Here is an 18225-nt window from a genome sequence, read left to right as displayed (position 1 = left end):
GATTGATCGAGAACGACATTCGAGAAAAATCACATGAGTGTCTTCTCTTATCGTCTTTCCTCCTGTGTCCGCATACACTCCAATTTGTACATATGAAACAACCGAGAGCATTCCCGCCAGAGGGACAGCGCTGGTCTCGCATCCAAATCTGCGGAGTACAATAGAGCGACGCCGCGCGAAAAGTCCGCAGAGAGTGCCCACGGCGCAATAGGATTCGAAGTTCGTTCCGGGATTCCCTTGCTTTTCGCCGTAGATCAGTTCGACTTCCGAAACAGCTCGATAACTGTGGAAACGAACGATGGATTTCAAATCCGGGCTCGGAGCCGCGAAACTCCTGATGAGTGAACGTCGCACACAGCGCCACCCCCGTTCAGCGAACAACTAGACACAAGGAGCCCTCTCCGCCTCGTCTCTTCGCCGCTGCCTAGCTCAATGGTCACGAGCCGGGCAGCAGGTAACTGCTGCTGCCACCGCGGACGACCACCAGCAGCAGTCAGCCAGCGAGTGAGTGAGTGAGCGAGCGAGCGAGGGACGCTACTCTCTGTGTGTGGTGAAGAGCCGTGTGCTGCTGCTGCATCCGTTAGCTGTGGTGGTAGTATGTATGTATGGAGTGAGTCGCTGGCTCTGTCGTCGTCGTCTAGAGGTAGGCTGCCGCGGCTACTGCGACCACTCTGATGGTCGTCCATAGTGTGTGGCTGCTGCTGTTGCTGGAGTCTCAGCACAGTGAGTCAACGAAAGACGACGGCAGTGAACGAAACGTCGTCATAGACTTCAAGTGAGATAGAATCCGGTCGCTCCATTGCGACAGCTACCGTCGCTGCTGGCTCCGCTGCTGCCGCTCCGCCATTGAGGAGGCTGAACCGCGAATTGTTCTTCCTCTTTGATTTGACATGTTGTCGTTCGCTGGCTTGCCATTCCGTTTGAAGAGAGCTACTTTGGACCACGACGAATACCATCGCCGAGGAGCGCATCATCGACAACAAACAACGGAGCGACGGGTGCCACCCCAGACGGACCGTGAGCTTGTGGTGTAGCTGCCGCTGTGTTGCCAAACACTGTGGTGTACTTCGATCGAACGAATCGCGAGCTTCTACTAGCTGCCAAAGGCAGCAACGATCAGTCGGAGAACGCCCCGAGGGCACCCATCGATTGAGGGAATAGACCAAGACAGTCAGTGATAGAGTGAGTGAATGAGTGACTAACCGAGGAAGTGAGGAGTGAGGTCAGTCAGTCAGTCAATCTGACGGACCGACCGACCGCCGACCAAGCAAGCGACCGAGCGGACGAAACATGAGTTCCAAGGTGCCGTACTACTATTCGGAGCTCACGCCCCAGGAAAGAGCCGAACGGGCGGCTCAACAACAACACAATGGTGAAATCAACTTGCAAACGTCTGACACCAACGCCAATTCAAACAATCAGGAAAGCGGCTTCTTCAATCCGCTGCTCAACATCGGTATGTCACAACTGCCATTCGATGCTGGTCTGCGCTGCTGTTTGATTTCCCCTTTTGAAAGCGTCATGTCGAGCTCACCTGCATAATAGCGCACCCACTCCCCCCGCTCGTGGTTTCCGTGAACCGCTTGTTTCTGTTGTTAGATGCTAGATGACGATGATCAGTGAAGCACCGAGTCGTGTGCGCCCTGCTTGACCGACGGCTCCCCTCGTCGACTGATCCTAGCGCTAATTATGTCCTGTGCATCAGTTGTTGGTCAGGCTATTCTTCGATAGATTGGATGGATTATTTGACCCCTACACAAGTTCCGATGCGACGGGTGTCATACCTCGGTCATTGTTCGCTTGCCAATGGCTCCACAGGAGAAAGTATCCATTTAGGTAGATGCGCGAAGCTCAGCTCGGTCCCCCCTTTTAGCATGTCTCTTAGCACGGAGAAAAAATATCCGAGAGATCACCAGGAAAAGCCGACTTCCTTCGACTTCCTCTACCTGCGCTGCGTTTTCGATTCGAAAATATCCGCGGCTGAATCGTGTCGATGATTTCCAGCGCTCGTGAATTATGTTGACTCTCCCGGGAAATCATACGTCGAGTCTTTAGGCTCTTGGCTCATATATCAGATGGCGCTAGTCTGGTTTCGCTGGACTCGATGTTGGCCGCTTCTTCCATCGACAAGAGCGTTCCGAACCCACTTAACGAACTGGAAGAATATTATCAAACTCTTGGACTTTTAGGAAGCTTCGTCTATCTCGGGGGGAGAAGGCAACGGGAACTTGCTCTGATTTAAGGCCGATAGCTCGAGTTTATTCACGGATCAACTCTTGATTCCGGCTCAGTGGCTCTGTTGCTCCGTTTTCAACTCCGAATGCCGAGCTGCGGCCGTCTGAGCCCATGAGCCCGTAATCTCTGCCGATCTCGTTCTTCTTCTCCCCGTATTCTCTGAGGCTGGAAATCGCCGGAAAAAGTTGAGGCCGCAAGCCTTTCCCTTCAGCGTGAATCCCAGGGTTTGGAACATCTCGCAGCCTCTAATCTCACGCGAGAGCACGGACTCTCCGAAAGCATGCGATGATGCTAGCACCTGCGAGTTCTCCGGAAAATCGTTCACAGCGCTTCTCGGAACACTCGGAGAAGCTTGTGCCAAACACCGTTCGACGATGAAGAGACTCAGAGAGCTGCGCCCAGCTGGGGCGTTGCGGTCGGGTTTCGGTGAATTTCGACGTTGTCTTCTGACAGTCACGTTCGAGTCTTCCGCTGCGTCACAGGTTTCGTTGCGTCTGCCATGCTTCACACGGTAGCCTTCTCTTCAGTATATTCATTAAGAGAGTGGCTTCGCGGTCGTATCCGATGGCTTCGACAATGACTTCGATGATGATTCAAAACCATGATTTGCCATGCGTCCCGCACGGCTCTGTCGTTGCGTGATTGGCCATCACGTGATAATACTGCTCCTTACGAAAGCTAATCGCATCGAAGCGGCGGCGATGGCAGCACGTCTCCCAGTTCGGGGTACGAATGTACGAATGGAGGATTAGCTTCGTCACTTGTGGTCGAGAAACGATCAGAATTTTCCCGGAACGATCATCTATTCTCTGTCCATGACCCAGTCGCAAGCATAATAATTGAGGAAAGGGGGCAATTCAATCATTCGGTCAGTGATCGACGGCGAGAACTTCCTCTCTCTGAGAAAATTCCCGAGCGAGGAAAGCGAGCTTATCGCAAAATCGGAAGCGTGCTCTGGCAGAGGAAGTGCCGACGCGTGTCGAGCCGATGCGATGGTGAGAAGTCTGACAGCAAGCAGGAAGTTCGCCAAAAGGGCTCCACGCTCCACTCGATGCTCTTTCTGCCTATCTCTACTTTTCATCTGCTGATGTCAGGAATGAAACTAATCGCCAAAAATGAGCTTTCGATTGATTTTCTTGAGAGGCGTCCAGCAACGATCTTTCAACGTTGTTGTTGGTGGCGGTCCTAATGACGTCGATATCTCCCCGCTGCCGGCAGCACATACTTTTCAATGGCGATCGTATCAAGTCTGTTTCCATTTACATATCTTATACCGATTGACCGGTTCGCTTCGGTTCCCCGGCTCAAGAGTAGAAAGCTTCCGCGGGGCTCGGCCGCTCCATTCACGACCGACGAAGATCAAGCCGTTGTACGCCGCATTGAAGAATTTTCTGACCGCGGCTTCTGCGTCTATCGCGATCGGCTCTGTTGTTCTTCTTTTCGCTTGAAGTCATCCGATGATCCGAATTATTTTCATCGAGCTCTCTCGACAAGCGGTTTCATGCTCGCACCACGGGCTGCGCGACGGAATGTGGATTGCCGTTCTCCTCCCGTGTTTGGCCACGCTGGGGAGTCTGAGGACTTCGATAGAGGCTCCCTGAATCCCAGAGCTATCGAGAACGGCTCCCGAATCGAGGCTTCCGAACTCGTTCTCCTTGTTTGCTCCCCCAAATCGTGTAACGTCTGCACGGCCGACGAGCGAATCGCTCAGATCACGCTAAACGTACTTGTCGGGGTAGGTCCGTCTGCCTCCCTCCTCCTCTTTGCCGCTCGCTCGTGAGCTAAACTGCTCGACAGTCAATGAGTGAGTCACATACAGGAAGGAGCTCTTCCGCGCGGGGGAGTCGACATGATCAGGAATCGTACGGGAGAGTCCGCTGTCTGCTGATAAATGAACGCTCCGGCTGCGGTATACAGGCCGGAGCGTAGCCGAGTCACGCTGCTTCCTTTTTGATTGGCCGCGTTTCCGCTGCCGGCAGGCGTATTCACTTGTCTCTGCGAGCTCTCCACGCGTCGTCGAGTATCGAGTCTCTCGCTCTTGAGCGAGCCTTTCACTATCGAATCGACGCGAAACACCACTCCGCACTTGAGCCGGGAAATATAGGGAATTGAACCTTCGCTACGCATGTGTCACTGTCGCGCGCAATCGCATTGCTATTTATATTCGTCCGTAACTTTTTCTCACGTGTACGCCGCGGCTCGATTCGACGCTCGCTCCTTGCTTGAGCGGAGCGAGCTCGATGAAGCGGAGTCAGTGCATGAGGTTGTCCCTCCTCACCTCGATTATTGAAAGCGCTCGGCCCCCTCGATAGCTCCCCCACCCCCGAACCCTCCAACCCGAATGTTTCCGGTTGACACCTGTCTGCTTCGAATGCTCTTCTGCTTGTTCCGAATTGCGTCGCAGAAATCAAAGTTACCAAGTTCTGTTTTCTCATTACAGAACCTGATACCTCGGGAGCCCCGAGCTCGTTGACGAGCAAAGCTCGAAAGAAAAAGACTCCTGCTAGCACCGGTAACAGCGCTGCCGTGTCGACCGTAAATAGCCCAACGAAGAATATCTACGGTACGCTATTTTGAGAAGTCAATAGTCCTCCGAATGCGAAATTCGCGACTTTTTCGCCTTGGCCAGTTCGCCCTGGTCCTCGCTGAGTCGAGCGGCGGCGTACTCTGCCGAAATCGAACCCTCCCGCGAGAAGTGCTGACAACTTGAGGAAATCTAGGCGACTGTAACCGTAGGGCTATCTCTATCGGGGACTATGGTGGCGCTTCTGTTCCCAACCGTTGGGCGATCGAAATCTTATAGCGATGGAATTGCGATCGGAGACGAGAAATAAGTTGGAGCTGTGCTATCTCGGAGTTTTCTATCTGGGGCCCAAGACGCCACTCTTCCGAAATCGGATCCTTCTGCGAGTGATTCCCGGGGCAAGGAGCGCAGAATTGAACATCGGGGCGCTTATCCTCGATGTGTGATTGTGATTAATCACTTTCCCCCCCCCCCGCCTGATCTGCGGTGAAGGAGATCATCCTAGCGATACGTTCGCAGTTTCTACGGGGAGCGACAACGGCGGCACGGCGTGGGGCCGCTCGTATGCCCCAGCTTATCGCACGCCCTTTCCTCCATCTGGATCCGTGGTGCTGCGTTTTGGGTTGTTGGAATTTACCGAGGCAGAGAGTGGTTCTATTCTCTTTGGGCATTTGGAGTAGAAGACCTTGAAACCGGCAGAAAGTTTTCCGTTCTATTGCGAGCCTCGCTCATTGCATCGCTCTGCATTATTCGACTCACGGATAGACAGGTGGAATGGCTTAACAGCTGCGGCCAACAGGGGTAACGACTCCCCGCGAGCATCTACGATAAGATAAGAAGCGGAGTCATGAATATGCGTTCCTCAACTTCCTCCTCATCCTCTGGGTGGATGATGGTCCGCGGAGCATGTAGGATGCGGCAAGAAAGATTAGCGAAAGGCTGGGGCCCATCGGTTTTGGCAGACTCAGCCGAATATGCACAATAGTGTGAACAATATCTAGCTCGATTTAAGAACGACGAATCGACATACCAACATCCATCGTCGGAAATTCTGAGTGCGACTTTCTTGCCGATGTAGCGATCGAGAGCAGCCCAATATTCAAGTTGGAATTTTCGTTCCAGGGACGACCGCCGCTTACGCGAAGCAGCTGATTTTCGGGAACAAAGCAACGAAGAACGGGAGTGCTTGTGAGTTTTGATCACTCATTCCATTTCTAAACTCGTTTGTTGAAACCGTCTGAGTTACCGGATGTCCTCGTCGGTGTTGCGCTTCGAACTTGACATTCAAAACTCCTCCGCTTTCCTGAAAGTCACGGAGCTAGACATATCGAAAGCTCGGCGCAACTCAACTTGGGGACGCGCATTGTATCGATCATCATAAAATCGTTGCCTTCACCTCGGGGAGCCCTCGTATGAATTTCGTGGCGAGAGCTCCGCGGAGGGAACTGCTGCAAGCATAAGAGGCCCAGCCGATTCCGGACCTCGTAGTCGAAAAATGACGCGCTCCCGGAGAGAGGATGAGAGACTCCAAGCTCGGAAGTTGCCCGAGCGTAGGAAGTGCTCCATGCTCGGTCTTATCGGTTCGGAGGACGCTTCCCGCCATTCGCGTCTCGCACCATATTTGAACCACAGGTGCTGGGTCCTCAACACGCGAGATGACGATTTGATTCCGAACCACCCGGATGCTCTCACACGTAATCGGGAGGAACGGTTGCCGAGTTCTGTATCAAGGAGAGTTCCTTCTTCTGAATAGGTTTCTCCCGTGGGGAGAGAAAATCACTCCTCGAGGATCATAAGAAGTTCCGTCGAGGATGCGCGCTCAGGCGTGCCGCGAATGATAATAGGTTCCGAAGGATTCCATGCAACTGGTTGGAATTGTCCATTTGAGAGTTTCTGATTTCGAAATCGTTTAGGCCGTGCGATTTAGTCTCCGCTACCTCCTCCTATGCTTGTGCTCCATGGCCAACGTGATGTGAGACTCTCTTCTTGTTCCTCTGTTGAGAAACCGTCGCCGAACTTTCCACAAATGCCGTTTGAAGTGCTCCCTCCCGGGGGTACATCGAGTTTCGAAATACTCCGGGCAGCCTCGCCGTTTCGTTCCTTCCCTCGTTCCGCTCCGATGGATTCGGGAACGCTCCCCAAGGTTGGGCGATCTCACGTACCTAGGTGTGCATCCGAGCGCTCGAGATACTTAATTGAAATGAAAGTCGAGTTTTATCTGTCCCTGGAGATCGCGTTGGAAGCCGATGCGACCCGAGTTTTGACTTGCGGTCCCCCGTTGTTCCGACATCTAATGAAAAATCCTCTCTAAAGAAAGCGGCTCTCGCTGCTTCCGCATGGTAATGCAGAAAGAAGCAAGCAGGGTCGGAATAGAACGAGAAGAGGCTCGCCGATCATTGCCCGGCTCCTTTGCAGTGACGCATTTGACTGACTGAACTAAATGCTGGCAAGAGATTTTTATCCCCGCTTCGAGGGATTCCGGGCTTCCTTCTAAACGTATGATGGTGATGATGTCTGTTTAGTCACATCCGGGGACTATTCCTCTGCGTACTCAACGTACGGGGGAATGGGCGCGACAGAGCCTAGCATGACGTTGCGGTAATTAGCGTTCGAGGGAGCTTTCGCGGAGCTCCACTTGAAATCGGGATGCCTGCAGCAAGACTCTCCGTACGAGCTCCTCTCGGGGAACAGAGGGAACTTTACCGATCCGATTCGCCTGAGAGTCGACCGGAGCCTAATGCGACAGAGTTTGAGAGCCATTGCAGTCCGAAAAACGCGGGAACTCATGATAAATTGTGGCAGGAGAAATCCGGGCTGGAGCTAGCGACGTCGAGATGGCGGGCCCTCCGAAATCGCTAATAATGACGCTTGATTTCGACAGCTGGAGGAGGAATGAGACATGCGGAGAGCTACACGTCGAGACGCAACAGCTCGGAGCCAAATATTTATGAGGAGATCGGATCCACATGCTATTCTGAGTATGGAATTCCTCAAATGACCCAGCACGGACACTCGGGCATGCAACCTCAGGGTGAGCTTCGGAGGGGATTTTTTTTCGCTCCCAGTCAGAATTGGAGCCTTCATTGACTTCTTATGGCAGTAGTATCGATCTGCTCGCGTCCTTATTCTCCTCTGGCTCAGGATCAGCTTAGTTCCTATGCACGATCGATCGGTAGTTCGGTCCTTGCGAATCGCTAATGAAAGATTTGTTCTCCGTCCATCAGGTGTGTGCGCCGAGGTGAGCCGCGTGGAGGAAAGTCACGCTCACATCCTCGAGAATCTCAATCTGGAAGTGGAGTCGATGCTGATGCCTCCTTCGGACCAGGCGTCACATCATCTACAGAGCAACGGTTCGAACGGAGTTACGACACCGAAGGAACGTCCTGAAAGGGAACTCATCAAGCAGCAGAGTATGCCTGTGGGCAAGATACTCACGAAACAGAATGCGCTCTCGAACAACGTTTCGTCGGGCGCGGATCACGTGTACCAGCTGTACGATGACGGCCATAAGGACAATGACAATATCTACGAAGAGGTCGACATTTATCAGAGACAGCTGGGTCTCGCCTCCGGTGGAGGCGTTACGGGTGTTGGAGGGGTTCCGGAGCACAGTCTCACTAGATGGTTCTCGACCAGAGCGAGGAAGGACTCCAGAAGGCTGGCTTCTCAGCAGAACCTCAATAACCTACAGCAACAAAGTCAAGGTGATTCTCGTGGCCGAGTTTTCAGCAGCCGTTCCTTGAAGAGATCCCCGGTCGTAACTCGACAGAGAGGGAACATTCGAAAGGTCTTTGTATATGGCCGAACTCTTGGTCGGATACAGCCCTGGTAGATTTTGAGATATGAAACTTCATTCCAGACGGCTGCAATGGTGGCAGGGAAGGTGGGGAATATGAGTGCGACCCTCTGTGGACAGGATCAGGGCCTCGCGGAAGGAAGCAACGCAGACCTCCCCTCAGTCTACCACCAATGCCCACCGGCTTGAGTCCCGAGCAAATCAAGCGGAGACTTATCGTTAACACAATTGTCGAATCCGAGAATTGCTACGTGTCGGCATTGCATCGGTAGGTCTGCTCTCGGGAGGCAACCGGATAAGCGGTCCGCTCAGCTATTCCTGTCTTGGAATCATCCTTCTCCACATTCCGATCTGAGAGCTCCCGAATGGACGGACTAGATACTAGAACTCGGTCAACGACGGTCTTCCGAATGCGTCCGCGTGACTCTTTGAAGGGCTTGGGAACTTTATCGTTCTGAATCCTTGCGAGAGAGGAGCTCCGCTAGGCGTCCATGGTCTCCGCGGGAAGCCGTCCCTTGTATTATTCAGCTGATAGGAGGTTTTCCCGGCCGCGACCGTCCCGTCGGCCTTTGTTTGCCCGAGTTGTTTGAGAAGCGTTCCGTAATAATAGCGATATGAAAATCCTCCTTCCAGGCTCATTGTGGACTTTAAGCAGCCTCTGATACGATGTCAACCGCCTTTCCTCTCGACCCATAAGGTGCGTGGGCTCGACACAAAGGGGAAGACTACCGCTCGTAGACTTCTCCTTCCCGATTCCGGAGCATTGCATCGCCGCTCGGGGAAACGATTTGATTTCGACCGATTCGGAACTTGGGCAAAAACATGTGTTCGAGAGGCAGCCCAAAGGGCTTCAAATACGAACCGGAGGTGGAGCACTTCCCCAACTAATGTATTCTCTGCCTTCGGCAGGTCGACGTCATGTTTCACAGAGTGGAACAAATTCTACAATGTCATACCATTTTCGGAATCGCTCTCACTCAGTGTGTTTGGGAATGGGATCAAAAGGTACGAAACGTGTTTATTGTGCGTCCGCTTGATTCATCGTTATCAGCAGGTTCAACTCGGAGGGAATCGTGTGATTTCAAGGGATATCAATATTTCCAGGAAATGTTGGGCGGTGTTTTCTTGAATACTTTCTCGAAGAACCACGTGCTGGAGATATACTCAGACTTCGTGAATAACTTCACCACTGCCATGGACACAGCCCGTCAGGCCTCTGCGTCGAAACCGCAGCTGGCTCATTTTCTAAAGGTATTTCGCGCTCGTTCCGACGCCCAGCACTCTCAATTGAATTCATGCATCACTGTCTACAGAGCAACTCAAGACTCTCCGACACACGAACTGACTGAGTATTTCCCCCTGCCTTCGTCACAATGTCGTCATCGTCATCTCCTCACCTCGACATTCACTCGGTGATCCCTCACCGGATTTTTTCTGCGTGCTCGGCCGCTGCTCTTCCGGTCACGCCGTTCCGTCCCGTTCCGGGTCGAGGGCTCGAGGAAGACGGGCCACACGCTCAATAAAATCCGGAGTTTTCCCCTTCTTGAAAAAAAGGATACACCATCGAACAGTCTAAACGAACGCTCTCCGTCGTTTTTTTCACAACCCCGTGTTGGATTGCGGAGACGGCGCGGCATTCGATCTGCGTGGCAAAATTAGTCTAGTTCCACATTTGAGATGGTCGTCTGTTTCTCTTTAATGGAGCCTGTTTTCATGATTTGCATTTTGGAATCTGTCGAAGCTAGGCCTCCGCAGCAGGCGCGTCGTGGCTTCGGGCGCGTTGACTCGTTGAACGAAACATAGATTCTCTTTTCGGGAAGGGAAGAATGAGAAATATTCGAAGCGGTTCGAGCGGGAGAGGAAATTGTCATAGGTTATTCAGCTCTCACTGTCAGGATTGAGACCGTGCCGGGAGATTGAAATTAAAATCACTTGAAAGAGCCGAAATGTCATGCCGAATTTATAATTGTAGGCGCCAACGTCGGGCCTGCTCCAAGATACGTCGTTAACCTCTCATGCGAATATCCCTCATCAATACCGAAAGGTAACCAAGGACCCATGCCGAGACTTTGAATTGACAAGTCTCTGAGTCTGCCCCTGGTTCAGCATCACATTACTGCACGTGATTCGCTTCAGAACAAAAAAAATCCGTCCCATAAGCGTGGGGACGGAGAGAACAGTTCTCGTTGACTGCTTGCGGGAACGTTCCCGATTCCGCCGTTCCCCTTCCCCCGCTTCCTCCATATGAGCACTCAGCAGCATTTTGAATGACCTTGTTGCCTAAAGAGTGAGATAAACGGATCCCGTTGACTACAAAAAATGGCCCGCTGGATTCGTCAGCAGCCTTGAACGCGTTGCTTTTTTTCGCCCTAGCTGTTGACAATGCGAGCCAAACAAGCTTCAGTGTTGCTCGTTTTGTCCAAGTTTGGAAACTCTAATTTTGAAAGCATGGAAACGATTCGAGAACGCATGAAACGTTCGAGTTCTCGGTCGTGTCGTGTATCCCAGTGTTTGCGCACGTACGTAGAACCATATCTACACCCGGACACTGAATTCCTCACATCGAGACGCTCTGGTTCTTCTCGAAGCGAAGCTGGGAGCGAGAATCTCCGTTTATGATGCTCACGGAATATGCGTCACCAATGTATCAACGGCACGCTCGCCTGATTCATGAGGCTTAATGAATATTTGCGAGTTGAGAACGGGATCTCGTATATCGTCTCGTTTCCTAAGGACCTCCTACAGGACGACCCCAACGGCCTTCCCCCTTCTCTTGACGTGGATTTTGACTCCTGCATTAGGCTCCGCGACGGATCCGATACATGCATGTCGCGTCTCAAACGGCGGTTATTCCTTCGAGCCACTCAGTTTGCCGAGAATGTAGTGCTTCTAATTTCACGCGTGCGGATCGTGCTCGATAAGATTTCGGTATATCCGACCCTGATCTGAACTCTTGCTCTGTTTCCTCAGATGAAGCAGGTCTACAGCAGTGATCGGCTTGGGTTTTATGGCCTGATGGTGAAACCCGTGCAGCGGTTTCCGCAATTCATTTTGCTGCTCCAAGATCTCTTGGCCAACACACCAAGCGAGCATCAGGACAGACTCAGCTTGGAGCTCGCGCTTACTCAACTCGAATGTCTGGCTGAAGCCCTCAACGAACGCAAACGGATTTGTGAGCAGAATCAGGCAGCCAGGGAGCTTTCGAAGTCACTCGGCAGCGCGAAAGTGAGTACTTCCCAATATTGCGATCATTATCATCATTATATTACGATGGGTTGCGCCAGAGGATCGCATGATCGGCGCAGGACGGTATCGTACCGGCTTCGAACGGGATGAAATTAAAGCGTTATTTCCTTTGTCCACCCCCGACTTGGCAAAGTGTTCCCCGCAGCACCGATAGAGATCATACACAGTTGATTTTCCACGATCGAGTCATTATTGAGAGATCTCATTTCCTCACAGATCGGGTCGAAGAGTGGAGATCAGCTCCTGATTCGACTGGATGATGTCAGCCAACTCGAAATGGATTCAACTGGTTTGGTGGTGAAGACAAAATCTCGCAAAATGTTCATGCTGAGCGACACTCTCATCTGTGTTTCGGGTGATGGCAAAAACAATGTGAAGTGGAGCGTTCCCATAGTCGAGGTGAGTGGCAGCAACGTACCTACATGCTTTATCTGCCGACGTCACCGTCTCGGCCCATAGCTTCTCCGAAGCAACTTCAGCTTGTGCAACGATGGTTGTTCGTATCCTAACGAGTCCACCCGGTTGACCGTGCTGAGCTCGAATGTTGAATAACAGCGGTTGCTCATCGAGGTTTTTCCGCCGTCAAAACTCAAGACAGGCGCTATCGCAGGGAAGATGTATTCGACGATCTCGAACTCGGTCCTACCGGTATCCGAAGAGCATTGATCGGTTGCGATGTCGAATACCGGGAGAAGTTCAGAGATATCGCTACTGGTCCAATACCGGGAGACGTGGCTTTCGTTGCATTCGCTCGTTTCGGGGCAAAAGAGCCCGACGCCGCAGTGGCAGATTCTTGCTCTTTATTGAGCACGGCTACCGTCTTTGCTTCGCCGCCGAGATTTCCAGGAGAACTTGCGAGCGAAACTCCCGATCGGAGCTGTACGGCTGACGGTGGTGGTGAGATGACCGATTCCGCTGGCTGGGAACTCGCTGATGATGATGCGGTCACAGCTGCTGTTGCCAGTGCTGGTCTTTTCCACGGCGCCAATGTTGTTGAGGGTCGACAGTTTTGGGATTTTTGGAACCGACAATTGCGACCTCCAGTCGTTTTGTTGGTTTTGAAAGAGTCATCCAGAACCGTGTCACTGTCATCCGATGGTGAGGGATCGTCCGGATCGACTCCTTCCGCGAACTTCAAGTAGCCGACTGTAGAGCTCCTCAGGAACCCATTTGTCGGGGAGTATCCACTCTGAGTGAATGATGCTGTTCTGGCTCCGTACGGCGTACGGATATCCGTTATGGGGAAGCTATCGGTGACCGATCGCGTCCTTATCGGGGGTTTGGTTGACGCGATGAGTCCTGCGCTCTGGTTGGCTATAATCACCTGAAGGCAGAGGCCTCCGTTAGAACATTTGAGTCACCGAGCGATCTCTTCAGAATCCTTCTCTGGGCACTCACTCTCGGTTTGCAAGGATACGTGAGCTGTTGTCTGTATAGCCCGTTCTGAACCGTTCGCACACACTGGTATGTCGGGACCACGGCACTAAGGACTCCGTTGATCATTACCGCATCCTCTTTTGGGACTGTAACCTGATTTCTTCTGATACAGTATCGATGCCTCCGATTACAACTCGTGAAGTCTGAAATATGTGTAGTGAACTCCTTCTCCGAGGTCGGACGCTGGTGAGCGCAGGACTCGTTCCGACTCACCTGGATAGTTCCGTCCGGCAGAGTCTCACGTCGCAAGATGCGAGCGTTCCTCTGGTTTGCTCCAATCGAAGGATCACAAACTATCATGAGTAGTGAGACGAACACAAGTCCCGAGTTTGCCATGGTCGTAACTGATCTGCTCGTTCTAGTGAAGCGTCAAGCAGAGCTTCCTATGCGGGCATCCCTTTGATATCAATTTCAATAGACTCGAGTCAGTTTGAACAAAGTTTGTCCAACTATCGCTCGCAGATGCGTTCTGTGCGCCCGGCCGTCGGTCGCGGAGTTTTCCTCTTGCGTTTTTCTCGAGCCTCGGAAACTGTTCCGATTCTGATCGTCCGACCTTGGAGCGACATATTTTCGGCTATACATTCATAGGGGCCAGGACGCACATTTTCGCAGAACCTCTCTAGACTGTGAAATTATTCAAACAACTTCTGTCGCTGCATTTCGCATTGTCGCTCTGAGGATGTAACTGTTTTTTTTCCAAAGGGGAGCAGAAAAGAAGCTTCCCATTGTTTATTGTCTATTCGAATTCCACTACTCGTCACGTTATGCAAGAAGTCGAGCTTCGCGTTAACGTTTACCTTTTCAAACCGATTCAGAAGAATCTGCGTTTAGATCGAATTTTCCTGTTTCGGATGTCGGTTTTTTTAATTCAATTTGCTTTCGTCTCTGTCAGGTGGAAGTTCTCGAAGATCTTTCGGCTCGAAGCCTGTTGGCCGGCAGGACAGCTTTAGCGGCAACCCCGCATTTTCTGATGCCTCATTCCGACGACGCCAAACAGGCCGCTCTGGACGAGCTCGCGGACTTGGTTCATGACCTTGAAGTAATGAACAGGTGAGCGGGACACTCTTCACTTGACAGTCGGGGGCGGAAGACTCAGGACCACGCTGCTTCAAGCTCGACGCTTACTCACACAGCTGTGATTCCGAATAGGAATCCCCTGTTAGCACCAGCTCGCAGCTCAATGAGACTAAATGATCCAAATGTTTTTCAAAGGGTCTGTGGATTGGTGGCTACCTTGAAACGGCCGCCCTCCGCGCTGCCCCCCGTCGAAGCCCTCTTTCAGGCCGCACGCTGCATTCAAGAGGCCATCAAAGCCAAAGAGGAGGAAGTGGCGGCGACCGACAGCGCTTGTCTCCAGCTCTGCGTACCCGTCAAGGGATCAATATTCTTTCAGGTACGTACTGTCGTATCTGGGTATTCTCACCCTGACGACTCATCCTGTCACGGAATTCGTTCAACACGCATAACCCTGAGTTCCGCACAGCTACGGTGGAATAATTCGAATTTCCTACCGAATTACAGTTCTGCAGTTCCACCACAAAGCGAGACTGGCTCACAGACCTCCGATTGTGCAAGATGTGTTTAGACTCTGATAACCAACCGGCGTGGGAGACTCTTCCTTCGTTGGCGAACGAGGCGCAACTCGTTGTCAACAAGCATCCGTTGCTTTCGAAAGTCATGCCTCTCTTCCAGGCAACTTCTGCCACTGAAGTCAATTGCGGCTGTTACTACACCGCTCTTAGCAAACCCAATGGAGAGAAGAGCTTCCAGGTGATTTTCTTTCCTGGCATAGTTCATTCGGAGTGGCCATCATCGTACGAGGGAAATACCGCTCTAGACTATGGGATTCGGGAGATCCACCCGCTGATGGGCGTGAGAATAATCGCTGAAACCCGATCCTTCCAGCCTCCGCACTACCTCTGGCTCTGCAGTACCGACGGGATCAACTCTCATATGGTGATTCTCCAGCAAGGTCTTTCTGGCGGACACAGTATGCGACCCGTTGGAGCTTTCGATCTCCCAGAGAGCCAGATAACAGCGATGGAGTGCGCCCCACCACCCCGCGAATGGTGTCCGATGGGCCAAGCTTTGGAGGACGTAGCTGAAACAGTTTGGATCGCGACAGAGTCTAAAAGGTTAGGGAACGTCGCTTGTGGAAGAAGAAATCGACAAAGGGCGCTTACGAACGGAAGAAATTGAATGCATTCATTTCACCTCCCTCAGATTGATCCTCTTGCTGGCGTCGTGTCCAGACAAATGGACGGAAGTTGGAAACACGTTGGTCACTTCGCCCGCTACGCAGATCAAATACTTCAACGCCAACGTGTACGTTGCGCTTTCGAATGGACAGATCTATGTGTACGCGAGGCTTTCGGACGGTACCGGAGCTTGGGATCTCGAACATCCGACGATTCTCAGTCTCGGGGAAGATCCGGTTACGTCGCTTCTGGCCTGCGCTCGCCAGGAAGCGCTCTTTGCGGCATGCGGTCCGAAGATTTGGCGAATCGACGGTCATTCGCAGCAAGTGCTTGATTCTCACGACCTCCACGTTCATTCGCACGCGGGCCACCAATTCCATCCCGATCGGGAGAGGACCGAGCAACAGGAACACGCCTATTTGATGGCGGCAGCCGGAACCGGGCTTTGGGTGTCAACGGTCAATTCCAGCCTCTTGTGTCTCTACCACCTCGAAACGTTCAAACATCTCCAGGACGTAGACGTTTCGCCGCCCGTCCAGCAAATGGTGAAGACACCGGACGCTTCGGTGTTCATCACGTCGTTGCAGGTTTCACGAGGCTTGCTATGGGCTGGAACGAATGTCGGAGTTGTCGTCACCCTGCCATTGCCCAAGCTCGAGGGCATTCCTCTGGTTCCGCGAGGCTCGGTGTTCGCCTCCTTCCATGGCCATCAAGGCGCCGTCACTTTCCTCATCAGTCTTGGACCTTCGGAACCTCTCCCTGCAATCACCGGCGGGATGCTCAATTCGGGAACCCAAAACCAGCAGGCCCAAACGCCCAACAGTCAGGGTCACGGGACCGACGGTGAATCGATATATGATCTCTATTCAGACCTCATGCTTTTGCAAGACTATGAGTATTACGACGAGTCGTCGGAACGGCTGAACCGCTCAGAGCCTGAACTAATTCAACTGGCAGACCCCTTCAGTAGACCGAGGTGAGCACCTACGAGAAATGAGGAGATCCTCAATCGTTTGAGAAGGAATCAAATAAAAGGAATAAGAATGTTCATTTGGAAAATATATCGGGAGTATTCCCATCGCCCCCGTTCTCGGTGCTCATTGTCTGGGTCTGCTTTTTAATTTGCGCCGTTTTTTCCTCAATCAGATCGTGGGACATGTCCAGTATGGATGTGTCGGCTCGTGGTAGCGAAGCAGACGACACGGAAACTTCACAGCAGAGTGAAACTCCGTTGCATCCACTACCGCAAGTGACTGCTCCTACAGCAACAGCCAGCGCCTTAATATCGCCGCTTGTGAACGCAGCTGCCAAAACCTACGGCACTTTGCGGACACTCAAAAAGGGCAAAACGAAGCAGAAGCCCCCTCCTTCCGCAGAAACGTCGAACAACATTGCCGCGACGCCTCCAAGTGGTGTGTCGAAGAATCGGTAAGATCAGCGGTTCTTCCTCAAACGAATTCCATCTGTCGAAGCGGAGGTCGGCCTCAGGAATTGAAATCACATCGATGAGAATCTTTTTCTTCTGCAGGAATCAGCGACGCCGTACAGTATTGACCCTGACCGGCGGCTGCGGCTACGTTAACTGGAAGAAAGGTGGAGCGTTGAGTGGCGGAGGTGGCGATGCTTGCGTCTTGGTCTGGGAGACGAAGATCAGGCAAGCCTGAGCTTAGTTTGCGTACTCATCGCTCGCTCATCATTTGAGCGAGAGAACCGAAGCCCTCTTGTCTTCGCCCCGATTTCATCTCATCTTTACTTTTTGCTCCCTCGCTCGCCTTGTACCCGTATAACACTGAGGAGTCGAGCCGCCGTGCTCCTCTACAACGAGGCACTACTCGTTGGACCTCACGGTAGTCATTCATCGTAACCCTTTCCTGATCCATCTCGTCTCAAGAACAGCAGCAGCAGCAACCGAGGATTTTCTTTCATGTAGAAAGCGCAACAAGGAGATTAGAAAGGTTATAGAGAAGGCTTCTCAAGCGTTTACTCGTAGCAAGCGACAACCTGACTCGAGTATTAATCCTAAACCAAAAATCACTGCGGGATGCGGGGTGGGGATCCAGCGTGGATCCCCTCCCCTATATGTTCATTTTTCCTGAGGTTAGTAATTTATTCATCGTCGTGAGAGCCTAACGAGAACGACGGATCGAGGCAGATGCCAAGCTGGTGAATTTCGTGACTGAGGATCCAGAAACGAGCAGCGTTCCTCCTTTGCGGAGGCCGCTCTAATGAGGGCGGATAAGGAACGCGGACACTATACTTAATGCTAGTCAAATAATCGTAGGACTGTGGCATCGAGGGCGCGATGCGGTCAAATCACAATGGCGTCCGGATGTTCATATTGAGTCGCTGGTTCGCTCTCTAGAGCCTAGCCATATTACGGATAGCATTACGAGAGGAAATAACGTATGGCGACCGTGAAATAGAACGTCAAATATTCGTATGAACAAGTTCGCAGAAGACTAACACTACCCAACATGCAGGACCACTAGATCCGTCTCTTGTGCCTGTTCCTGTATCAATTCAAACCGTTCGCTCCGTGAACGGACAATGGAGAGCGTTTTCTGAATGGCATGACAATGTACACTCGGGTCTACTAGGAGCCCCTCCGCAGTTGTGATGGTGGTGATGCTGGCCTTCCGCTCGGCCTCTTAGAGATCTCCATCAAGAATATCTTACGAAATGATCTGTATATACGAGTATATGATCAGAATCGGAAAGTATCCGGTTTTCGAAGCTTAGCAGTCGATCTAGGGAGTCGTTCGGGAAACGTCAAGTGATTCCGCGAAAAC

General features: G+C 52.1%; 1 protein-coding gene across 1 annotated transcript; it reads left to right on the top strand.

Moving 5' to 3' along the window:
- The first annotated feature begins 1290 nt into the window (after positions 1-1290).
- Positions 1291-17100, top strand: LOC100904328 (rho guanine nucleotide exchange factor 10-like protein). The gene is made up of 19 exons (XM_029111871.1): positions 1291-1456; positions 4676-4798; positions 5882-5947; positions 7641-7790; positions 7984-8472; positions 8619-8823; positions 9189-9252; positions 9465-9560; positions 9660-9806; positions 10528-10599; positions 11526-11780; positions 12018-12200; positions 14131-14288; positions 14451-14631; positions 14760-15008; positions 15144-15373; positions 15462-16412; positions 16583-16864; positions 16965-17100. Exons 1-19 carry the CDS (start codon positions 1291-1293, stop codon positions 17098-17100), a joined length of 4203 nt encoding a protein of 1400 aa, XP_028967704.1.
- Positions 17101-18225: the final 1125 nt, after the last annotated feature.

This window comes from Galendromus occidentalis, unplaced genomic scaffold (genome assembly GCF_000255335.2).
Source record: "Galendromus occidentalis unplaced genomic scaffold, Mocc_1.1 scf7180000077475, whole genome shotgun sequence".
Taxonomy (NCBI): domain Eukaryota; kingdom Metazoa; phylum Arthropoda; class Arachnida; order Mesostigmata; family Phytoseiidae; genus Galendromus; species Galendromus occidentalis.
The sequence above is the reverse complement of the archived record's forward strand: the minus strand, read 5'-3'. Positions and strand labels throughout refer to the sequence as shown.

Bases quoted from the DNA above. Each gene is read 5' to 3' on its own strand.
- LOC100904328 (XM_029111871.1), top strand. From the start codon at position 1,291: ATGAGTTCCAAGGTGCCGTACTACTATTCGGAGCTCACGCCCCAGGAA. The intron at 9,561-9,659 runs GTACGAAACGTG...CAATATTTCCAG, and splicing joins TTTGGGAATGGGATCAAAAG to GAAATGTTGGGCGGTGTTTT. The intron at 9,807-10,527 runs GTATTTCGCGCT...TTATAATTGTAG, and splicing joins AGCTGGCTCATTTTCTAAAG to GCGCCAACGTCGGGCCTGCT.